At 39.5% G+C, this 11,486-nt stretch overlaps 2 protein-coding genes across 2 annotated transcripts in view; both read right to left on the bottom strand.

The window, feature by feature from the left end:
• Positions 1–406: 406 nt before the first annotated feature.
• On the bottom strand, positions 407–4,050 carry LOC118419682 (ankyrin-1-like). The gene is made up of 5 exons (XM_035826203.1): positions 3,868–4,050; positions 2,293–2,469; positions 1,864–2,038; positions 1,394–1,516; positions 407–1,191 (listed from the first exon to the last, which is right to left on the bottom strand). The coding sequence occupies exons 1-5, from the start codon at positions 3,974–3,976 to the stop codon at positions 990–992; spliced, it is 786 nt and encodes a 261-aa protein (XP_035682096.1). The 5' UTR covers positions 3,977–4,050; the 3' UTR covers positions 407–989.
• A 1,473-nt stretch (positions 4,051–5,523) lies between these two features.
• Positions 5,524–11,486, bottom strand: part of LOC118419695 (ankyrin repeat domain-containing protein 29-like) — a 14,613-nt gene continuing 8,650 nt past the window's right edge. Inside the window, exons 2-4 of the mRNA XM_035826221.1 lie at positions 6,998–7,174; positions 6,510–6,777; positions 5,524–6,266 (exon numbers count right to left, since the gene is read on the bottom strand). Of these exons, the coding sequence (XP_035682114.1) occupies positions 6,149–6,266; positions 6,510–6,777; positions 6,998–7,174 (563 nt within the window). The 3' untranslated portion in view covers positions 5,524–6,148. The remainder of the gene's footprint in view (positions 6,267–6,509; positions 6,778–6,997; positions 7,175–11,486) is intronic.

Raw genomic sequence — 11,486 nt, 5'->3', positions numbered from 1 at the left:
CTCTTGACTTGTAAGGAACTATCGACCCTAGCCCCCTTTTCTTGGTCGGCCTCTTGACTTGTAAGGGACATAGTTTAAGTCCTTCCCGAACCAGATGGTACACAGGTCGGCGCCCATCTCCATTTCAATATCCCTGGGCCACACACTTTGTGCAATCACTACAGCAGGGGGCTGGCCATGGGCAGTGGTGTGTGTTGTAAGGGGCATACTTTTACTGCGCCGGTCACAATGAGGGAACAATTGTACTGGGTTCCTGGCGACAAAGTCGTTCGATAATGGCGCCTGCTTTAAACGTTTGATCCCATACGTTGGATTACATAATTACACAATTTACACTGTGCAGTACAGTCTGGTTTAGTTTTACCCTGCAAGTGCCATGTAAACTATAAGTACATGTAAACACACATCGGAAGAAGCATTCAATTTATTGAGAGACTTGTTCACCTTTTTTGGCGACGCCCCAGGGGCTAGCCTAATAGTATAGTGTGCGTCCGTTTTTCTAGTTGTGTTTATTCACCTGGAATACTACCTCAAGGCAAAACATCGTCTTTTCACATACATATTAACGTTGCACTGCCAGGTCATTCAAATTACATCGCAATTCAACAGTTAAAGTTTATTAGGTGAACATTATTAAGCAAAACACATTAGAATGAAAATATAACAATGACAATTGTAACATCACACTGATTTAATAACGGAAAAAAAGAGAATATAGTAACTGAGGGGTGGCTTTGCTAAGATTTAACTTTCTATGTTACATTTCAACTTGTCTACTAAGACTACTAAAACCGTATGACCTTTGGCCCAAAAACGACAAAACTTGGCACAACATTATTTCTACATACATCATACCCATAGTGAGTAGCCAAATGCATACCACTTGTTATACATAATCATGGATATCCGGATGTAGCGGCATCGTCTGCTTAACAGTTCTGGGAATGACAAACCATCCCATACCGCCGTTAAAGTAATCATCCAAAAAGTTAGGTAAACAGATTTGCGTATACTTGTTCTCGGACGTGATCTGGCAGTTCCGTGGCTAGTTTTTTTAAGGTCTCTGGTTGTACACCAGAGCACGTGTCATGCCCACAGCACTTCTTGTGTCCGACAGACCAGTGTTGTATCTGACAGTCACGGCTGCAGTAGCGGGTCAGCTTGCATTGGCCACACAACTTCAAGGTTTTCCTGCAGAATATGTAACGGGTACACAGGCTATTTAGTCAACATTTTCAATTACCAGGCTTTTGTGGGCATCAAAGACTTCAGATGGGAGTATACTTTAAATGTGTCAATAAAAACGTCTCTACATAGGACAAAGTATGTTAATCTTCTGAGACGAAATGGAAACGTTTTAACGGCAAAACGACATTGCATCAGCAATACCTACCTGTAGCCTGGTTTGCCACACTTCGGGTTGCAGCATCTCAACAGCTTGGACTTCATAGCCTCTTGTACCAGCTTGATACTCTCTCGACACGCAAAGGGATAGTGTCCATCTTCTAGTCCCAACCTGGAAAGATGTGGCTCATTTAGCAAACTATGCCATGAGATATCAATAAACCATACTATCTGTCTCTCTCTCTCTCTCTCTCTCTCTATATATATATATATATATATTATATGTATGTACAAAGCTTCAAGCGATACATGATTTTCACTAGGGTTCAGTATAAAATATGCACCTGCACACACATACACACAGATAGACAAGCAAACACACACACACAGTGAAAGAAAGAAACAATCCCAAGCCGACGGGTCAACCGAGCTTTATGTGAAGTTTAACCTCCTTGGTGAAAGTTTGTCTACATGAGAATGATGTGATTCTGTATTCTGTATGAAAGATGTGACACTTGCCTCTTGGGTATGTAACCGTCGGTTAAATCAGGCCTTGCGCCAAGCTCAATCAGTCGCCGAACTGTGTCGATATGGTTGTTGCCACATGCAGTCATTAGTGGTGTGTTCTGGAGGCCGTCACGCACATCTACTGTTGCACCATGCTGCACCAGCAAGTCCACCACTTCTGTCTTCCCTGGGTTGGATTTGCGACACAAGAAAAACAAATAAAACTAGAGTTCGGCGACCTCATACCTCCATTAAATTCTAGTATATTTATGCAAATTATTTACTCATTTGCATAATCTATGCATGGAAATGTTCGCCTTTAACTAACATTAACACACGTCACAATTACAAAGTTACCATCATTTATCTTGAAGCAGTTTTGACATTTTTGGATGAATTATGCAAATCAGTTTCTCATTTGCATGTTTGGTATCAACCTACCTTCAGACGCTGCTGCATGAAGGTGAGTGAATTCACCCGCGGTTCTCTTCACCAAAGACGCCCCCTTGCGGAGCAGCAGTCTCACAATGTCAAGATGTCCCCTCATGGAAGCGATGAACAATGCGGTGCCAGTGTATGATATCTCGCTGTCCGGCGGCTCAAAGTCAATGTCAGCACCTGAGTACACCGAGGAACAGGCGGTTCATTAATGTTATTATTATATAGCCTTTTGAGCCTAAAGAGATTTGGACACTACGTTATCAGGGAATTTGTAATTGAGACTACAGGGGATAGCTGTCATAATTGTTTATTGTGATGCACGATCAAAAGGTAAAGTGACCCACTGTGTGCAAATCCTTTTGATTTACATCTGAACACCCGTCTGTTGCTCCAGAGCCCTCTTTTCAAACTCAACTTCTTGAGAAAATATTCTACTGCATCCCTGCTGTGAACTAAATTATAAAACCAACACTTGTATGATAAAATAAACAACACCATCAAAACTTTTGCTACTAACATCTTAGCAAAGAACCACAATGGGAGAAAAATATGTAATAACGCACTGTGCACTGTGGATAGATGCTAGTCTATTGTAAACAATTCCGATGCTAGTTTATTCATATTTTGTAAACAGTTCCGGTGGTCGGCGTGGTGGGATACCCGGTGGGAAATTTGAGTCCAAGTCTATAGAGTCGGTGGGAAGAAGTCTAGAAAACTAAACTGACTCCGTTCATGGAGGCTTTGTTGGAGAGTATGTGTAAGACTAGACTGCACGAATTCTCTCTACACATTTGGCTAAATTTTACTATTCTTCAGCTAGTGTAATTACAAAGTAAGCCAGTGTAATTACAAAGCCACAAAGTCAGAGGCTCCAAAACTCTAGCTGTAAGGTAATTCAGAGGGGATATGATCGAAACGTTCAAGATTGTCAAAGGGCTCGAGGGGATAGACAAATCCACGCTCTTCACCCCATTACGCATACCATATAACACCCGGGACACCATCTGAAACTTACAATACCCTGTACTAAGTTGGAGGTCCGGAGGAGATCATTCGCTGTTGGAGTCTTGAGGGCCTGGAATGATCTTCCGTCTGAGGCAGTTACCCAGAACACAGTGAACTGTTTCAAGAGTAAGATCGACGGATACATTAAGACCGAGATCGTCGGAGGAGCGACAGCGGGCTACCCGCCTTCCAGCTCCTGACCGCGGAGGCAAGGAGTCTCTGCGGTTCAGGTAAATTCACGGTCGGACTGGTTGGGCCTGCTACCTAGGGCTTGTGTTCAGGCCAAATAGTAATTAGATACTACTATAGGGAAGTTGTTGGTCAGGGTAGAGAAGAGACTAGCTAGAGTGGGCTACTGTTAGGAACAGAATATAAGTCGTATTCAACCTATCTTGATCACGAGAACACACATGACTCCAACAATTGTCATTGGAACCAATGCGGTTATATTTCGCTATGATATAGCCTGAGCTTGATGGTATCAAAATTCCAACAGTAGTCTAGTTGGTTCTACGCCAGGTAATATCTCGGACTCGAGTCTATAGGAAAGAATTACTAGTATATGCTTACCATTTTTCAAAGCCGCTTTAACGCCTTGAAGTGAGTCATTCTCAGCAGCATACAACAGAAGTTCATTCGCAGCATAATTGTTACCTGTAGAGACAGATACTGACGCCATTTCTTTAGGTCAACTGTTGTCTACACCTTCCTCACGCGTTGTTTGAGTTTGAACTGAGGAATCATGGGAAGAACTTGTCTGGTCACGTGAGCTATTGTCTTGCCATGCTATTGTCACATGGATAGAATGAGAACGCAAAGGTTTGGGGAAATAATTATGATAACATGTTTGTCTATTTGTATGACTCTTAAAGAATATCCAGATATTCTATACAGCTACAGGGTACACAAGGCCTTGTCCTAAGTGATTGATGCACAAACATGCGAAGATACAATGTATTATTCGAGCATGGGCGTGTGTGCTTTTGCGTTTCGTTGCTATCTTTTATAGACCTACTCTCCAAGAAGATGTTTGGCCCTGGGTGACTTTTGACATATCTTATGCGTTTATATCGGATTTTGTATTTCATCTTATGAAGTATTATGATCTCTTCAATGTAACAGAACACATTATTTTGTATATGAGGATTTCTAATCAATGTCTACAAACTGACTGACATCGTCGCAGGTAAATTATAGTAGGGTGTACTTGAGAAACGCGACAAAAGAAATGAATTTGTTTTAGTTTAGGGCATACGATCTACAAAATCTACAACTTTATAACACTATGGTACTCTTACATGGGGTCCTGCGGAGCTACAGCCAACTCGCACAGACAGTCAGCTGTAAAAGACTTATCAAGCTACCTAAGGTACCATACAGTAAAGTGTCTCGCTAGCTTTCATGTTAGAAACGCTACTGAGTGTTCCAGATTTTCGCCTCACTTCTATTTTTACCACGACGCCATACTATTAGAGAGATAATGTATACTGCGACGGGTGGGGTCGGACAAGCCGCCTTTGTAGGCCTTCTAGAGCAGGGGTTCATTTTATTGTGGCGAGCTGATTCGCGATTTCCAACATGTATATGGGCGCAGAATGGACGTCCTGGCATTAGAATCTTGAGTGTCATCCTCTCCTACTCTTCTCTCACTAGCCTGACTGTGTCATTATTATTGAGGGGCTCCCATACTCTGCCCTCACCTAGGCCAGACTGTGTCATCCTAGTTAGTTTACGGGGGCTGCCAGTCAGTATTCGAGCTCCCGTAATAAAGTAACTAGGATAGCACTCGGGCTAGCAGGTCCTGACCCTTATGTTGAAATTGCGAAGAAGCACTCCCTTTAAAAAATAAACGGAGGCGCTCATATAAGGCCAACGGATGTCCCGGATGCGGCAGACGTATTAAAGAAAGTCTAAACGCTCGGGGAATACTTTTCCAATAACCCAATGTTTTTCTCTGTGTTTACTCCCTTTAGCTAACAGTACTTGTTACAACCATTACGAAATCCATGAATTCTGACACCAATGTGATAGGGTTCCATTACCATAGGATTCTCCGTTTAGACAAACCTTCGTGACGGCACTGGTCAATAAAAGATTTCCGAAAGATGCATGAGTTGAATTTATTTGTCTGCTTGTACAACTGACAGTTTCACAGAAAGGAAATCTATGGTATCAGGCAGGGCCACTTCGCTCTTGAAATCAGTAAAGATAAAACTGAAAACCAACTGGCTGTACATCATTGTATTTATTCAACAATACACAATGACCCGATGGAATGTATCAGATTTTAAGTGATAAAGCGAGCACTGCTATATAGGAAAAATAACGATGAAGCGCTAAGTTTACCAATGGTAGTAACTACGCAAACGGACAAAGACAGACGTCATTCCTTGTTGTACATTTCTAAAAAAAAAATAGTATGAAATCTTGACGGGTGCTTCTTGATGAGTAAGCAAGTAAATAATATCAGCAATACAACAAGCTTTTTCTGTGTCTGCTCTTTCCTGTCTCACTTTCATGCATAAAAATACACAACGATTGTACTGTTGAAGGACGCTTCCGTTATGGTGCCAAATATCCTTGAGTAAAATAACACGAGAATGTACATTAAACAGGCAAGACCAAGACGTGTCTAGTAGTGTCTTTATTAAAAGACACATTTTAGTAAAAGGAAGATCATGCAAAAAGAAACAACATATCGCCTGAAAACAGTGCTTCGCATAGAATGGATTATACAATGCGTCTTATGCTGTCATTAAAGATGAAAAATGTTGTCTTCTCATATGTTCCGTATACACATAGGTTTACGATGTCATTAAGCATGCTATTTTACGAAGGGATACGCTTGCTCTCAAAAGTACATGTCATGCCCACAGCACTTCTTGTGTCCGACAGACCAGTGTTGTATCTGACAGTCACGGCTGCAGTAGCGGGTCAGCTTGCACCGGCCACACAGCTTCAGGGTTTTCCTGTAGAAGAATAAAAGGCACAAAGGTGTCTTGTAGGTTAGAGTTACAATATCCTTTTGATAGTTACTAGAGTTATATCAATCTACTTCTTCCACTTCTACATAATACAGTGATCTAGACTACTTCTTTCTTTGTAATGCAACATTTACACATGCGACAGAATGGCCAATGGAATACGGTGGAATGTGAAAAATGTGGAAAAGTTTACAAAGGTTTGTAAACAATAATAGCAAAGCTTATTACCTGTAGCCTGGTTTGCCACACTCAGGGTTGCAGCATCTCAACAGCTTGGTTTTCCTCGCCTCTTCTACTATCTTCAAACTATCTTTTTTACATTCATGAAGGCTTCCGGCTTCTCTCAAGTCAGGGTTTGCTCCAAGTTTAAGTAGTAGCCGAACTGTGCTGACATGGTTGAAGACACATGCATGCACGAGTGGCGTTTTCTGGTAGTTGTCCCGTATGTCTACTGTTGCACCATACTGCACCAGCAATTTCACCACTTCTCTCCGTCCTAAAAATAAGTTGGATTTGCAGTACAAAAATACATCAGCAACTTGACAAGAAAATGTTCCCTTCTGTGAAGTACTAGAAGTAAAACGTAAACACAAATGGACAAATACATAGAAAGTTTTTTAGCTGCCTTGTATCACCTGCATTGTCTAGGCTCTAGTTCACTATTTTTCAGCTGCCATATATTTAATAAATAGACAATTTTGGTTGAATCAACCTACCTTCTGCCGCTGCTGCATGAAGGGGAGCTTGTGACTTCCTTGTTCTCTTCGAAACAGACGCCCCCTGGCGGAGCAGCAGGTCCACCATGTCGACATCTCCATTGAATGAGGCGAGGACCAATGCTGTCATAGTGTTTGAGTTGTTGCCGTATGGTAGATCGTAATCAATGTCTGCACCTGTGTTTGGTGATCAATGAGTACAGTTTAGCAAAACTGAAGCATACAAACATGTTAATTTTATGCAATTGATATCATTTCAGAACTCAGATTAACGTTTGCAACCCCAAATGTTCCGATCCATATACGAATTGCTAGGACTCCCATATAAAGTCATTGCAATGCAGGGTTGGAAACTATCAAGTCGAACAAGATTTCTAGGGGATATAAGCCTTCTCAAATTAGTTAGGACGCATGAGCGGCGACAGGATTTCTAGGTAATATGTCAAAGGGTAAGGCACACAAAACCCCTGGGACTTTATTATGCAAATCGAAACAATGGTCAAGAAAAGGACTGTTTACTTTTTGTGTGCCTTACCCTTTGACATAGAATTCCTATCGCCGCACATGCGCCCTAACTAATGTGAGAAGGCTTATTGTTACTGCGTTGCATAATTAGAGTACTAAATAAAGTGACCCACAGCAGTCGTGTTATATCTTTCTTTTTAACCAAAATTGTCTGCACACTACGCAAAAGATAAAACGGTGCGACTATAACTAGTACACCGTACGTCACACTAGTATGCAAATCATTTCAACTAATTTACATTTGAATAATCTACGGCTCGAATGCAATGCCATCTTTTCAAATCCAACACTGAGACAAAGCATTTGCTGATCGATTCTGCTGAAAATGTAACAGTTAATTGTAAAAAAAAAACAGTAATAAAATGTACATAACTGCAAATGTTGAAGGAAACGATACAAGTGCTGTGCAAAATTGTTAGTCTATTACTATCCAAGCAGAGGTTTTGCTTCGGTTGTGTTTTTTACGCTATTTTGTAGCGTATTCTTCATGTCCTTTCATATAATGCCCTTGTAATAACGAAATAAGTGAGTCCACACTGTTCCCTGGAAGCTTAGAAGAGACTAATAATACGGGAAAGTTCTATTCTCTCCTTCAATACCAGCGTCATTCGTGGTCTTGTACAGGCCTGGTCGTTTTTGTTGAAGGGGGAGGGGGGTTGATTATTTTGCCGCGAAGGTCGCGTCCAGCGAGCACATAAAACAAATCAGCGCTCCCTTCTATACATGACTCTAACAACTATCGACTTAAAGCATGTCTGGAGCCGCAAACTGTACATTTAGCAATATATTACTTAGCAAGAAGGGTATAGTACTGAATTGTTAAGAGCAAATGTCTGTAAGGATCAAACAATGGTGGCAAAGGTCAAAAAATCGATTTGGCTCATATTTTGCACAGTGATAGTACTTGGTCCACAACCCCTCAAAATAGCTTTCTTTTAGATCAAAACTCCTTGTTGCCATGGTAACGGACCAACAAAGTTTTCTGGCCATTTTCCCCAATTTCCGCATCTCAAAAATACGGAAATTGGCATACTTTACGGCATTGTCACTCCTACACCTTTTATTGTATTGTCAAAACAAAACAAGATCTGAATAAACCAACAGTTTGGCTTTTTAGAAATTGTTGTGAAATTTCCAACGAGATAAAATTGAGTTCTTGGGCAGCATCAAAACAATACAATGTTTCAAGCTTCAAAATAACGTAATTTTTGGCCCAACTTTGTAACGCCATAAGTGCCGAGCTGGTAATTTTTTTGACTTGAAATTTGTACCCTGTATAGATGATTGATATATCTATCAAATGCATTGTTGCAAAGTTTGGGGTCTTGTTTAGTTGTCACGTGGTCGTCCTCAAAAGTAGGTCAGTTTTTGCGTTTGACGAAAATTGTGCATTTTAGCCATGTTCAAAGTACTACATGTGACAAACTAAAACAGAATTCTAACTCAACTTCTTGTCAAAGAGAGATCTATGTATTGTCTATTCAATAAATGCTTGAAGAGTTTTAGATCGTGACGTTTAGTCACGTGGTTGTCCCTGGAAGTAGGCCACTTTTTTGCGTTTGGCAAAAATTTTGAATTTTAGCCATGTTCACAGGGTTTTCTGTGACAAAGTGAATTTGAATTCTGATTCAACTTCATTTCAAAGAGAGACCTAGGTATTGCCTATCTAATAAATGATTGCAGAGTTTTAAGTCATGAAATGCAGTCACGTGGTTGTCCCTGAAAGTAGGTCAATTTTTGCATTTGGCGAAAATTGTGAATTCTAGCCATTTTCAAAGTACTCTACATGACAAAGCAAATTAGAATACTGATTCGACTTCTCGTCAAAGAAAGATCTATGTATCGCCTAACTAATAAATGCTTGAAGAGTTTCAAGTAGTGATTTTTAGTCACATAGTTGTCCCTGAAAGTAGGCCATATCTAGATCTATCAAATAAATTCTAGTGAGCGTCCCTCTAGATACGTATTACAGAACGTAGCTGAAACAATATTTCATATTATGTATTGCATATCACCACTTTAAAAGACACAGAGGCCATGCAACACTAATCTTTGATCAAGCACTGTATTCAATTCAGTATCAGTCATTGTAGTGCCAATCCAATACTCATTGACATTGTTAAACGTTTGAAATTTGCACATTGTAAAATTGCAAAAACAAACTTTCCAAAAGTCATCTGCTCCAAAGTATCAGAGTCTTCTAACAGCATTTCTCTAAGCCTGAATAAGAACAGTTCAAGTACAGTTTATAACGTTTCATATCTTTCAAAACCAAATAGATAAATAATAATAATATATACTAGAGTTCCACGAACCCATACATTCGCCAAATAATTCTACCCTTTACAACTACTTTATTAATTGTCTCGGTTATTAGTTATGCAAATAAGATTTTCATTTGCATAGATTCTATTACTTGTTTATCTCCTCCACCGAATAACAGATGTAAACAATCTATGTTAAAAAGATTTTTATCGCATTTTGTAATAATTTATGCAAGTAAGGACCTCATTTGCATAACTAATGTTCAACAATAATGCTCACCTGTACATAACTTCCAAATGCTACCAGTAAGAAGTTCCCGTCATTTACCACAATGACATCGGAGCATTTTCTAATCAATTATGCAAATTAGGTATTTGTTTTGCATGATATATATCGATCAATATTCTTCCCTATCTCAGTTACATTTGCCACTTTCTAATGGTCCTATAATGGAACTGGGCGTGTTTAATTGTTTTCCTAATTATTCATGCAAATTAGATTCCGATTTGTATAGTAAATATGTATTTATATGAAACATCTTTTAAGCTATCTACATACCAAAAATCATGACAATCCGTCAACCCCTTCTTGAGTTATTCTCTTTCAAAGCTTGAGTTATTCTCTTTCAAAGTCTTACACTAAACCTGTTCTGCAGTTTCAAAACAAGCCGCTAGGAGGCATAAACCTACACCACTTACTCTCGGCATTAAGACCTGTCTACCACTAAAAAATCATAGCCGCAGCATGTTCAGAACTCGACATATCAAACCCGGAAATTCCTTTGCAGTACCTTAACATGCCGCTAGGCGGCCCAAAATCTATTCGTTTCCAAGTCTCATTAAGGCCTACCCATATACCGAATATCAATACAATCCATTTAGTTGTTCTTGAGTTATTCTGGTCTTCTGCAAACATACATACAAACGCTACCAAAAATATAACCTTTTTGGCGAAGGTAAAAACGTTATCTTTAATTCTAGGAGTAAAACATAAACATCTGAAAATGGGGACAACCAACGCCAACCAACCAATGAGGACAACCAACGTCATGATCCAAACCTCTACAATCAATTATTTGATAGGCAATACCTACAGCTACATTTGACAAAACGTTTGATCATAATTCTATTCCACTTTGCTAAATATTGTACTTCGAATGCAGCTAAAATTTACAATTTTCATCTAAAGATGACCTACTTTCAGGGACAGCCACGTGATTAAATGTCACAATCTGAAACTCTACAAATATTTATTATATAGGCGTTGTCTACATTTACCTTTGATAAGAAGTTGAGTTAGACTTCTTTTTACACGTAGAGTACTTTGAACATGGCTAAAATTCACAATTTTCGCCAAATGCAAAAAATGACCTGCTTTCAGGGACAACCACGGGACTACATTTTATGACTCAAAACTCTGAAATTATTTATTAGATAGGCAATACCTAGGTCTCTCTTTGAAATGAAGTTGAATCAGAATTCAAATTCACTTTGTCACAGAAAACCCTGTGAACATGGCTAAAATTCAAAATTTTGCCAAACGCAAAAAAGTGGCCTACTTCCAGGGACAACCACGTGACTAAACGTCACGATCTAAAACTCTTCAAGCATTTATTAAATAGACAATACATAGATCTCTCTTTGACAAGAAGTTGAGTTAGAATTCTTGTTTAGTTTGTCACATGTAGTACTTTGAACAT

Source organism: Branchiostoma floridae, chromosome 7, assembly GCF_000003815.2.
Source record: "Branchiostoma floridae strain S238N-H82 chromosome 7, Bfl_VNyyK, whole genome shotgun sequence".
NCBI lineage: Eukaryota > Metazoa > Chordata > Leptocardii > Amphioxiformes > Branchiostomatidae > Branchiostoma > Branchiostoma floridae.
The sequence above is the reverse complement of the archived record's forward strand: the minus strand, read 5'-3'. Positions and strand labels throughout refer to the sequence as shown.

Excerpts from the sequence above, each read along its gene's own strand:
- LOC118419682 (XM_035826203.1), bottom strand. The coding sequence starts at position 3,976 with ATGGCGTCAGTATCTGTCTCTACAGGTAACAATTATGCTGCGAATGAA. Across the intron at positions 2,039-2,292 it reads TCATGCAGCAGCGTCTGAAG|GGAAGACAGAAGTGGTGGAC; the intron begins GTAGGTTGATAC and ends AATCCAACCCAG. Across the intron at positions 1,192-1,393 it reads TGTGGCAAACCAGGCTACAG|GAAAACCTTGAAGTTGTGTG; the intron begins GTAGGTATTGCT and ends CATATTCTGCAG.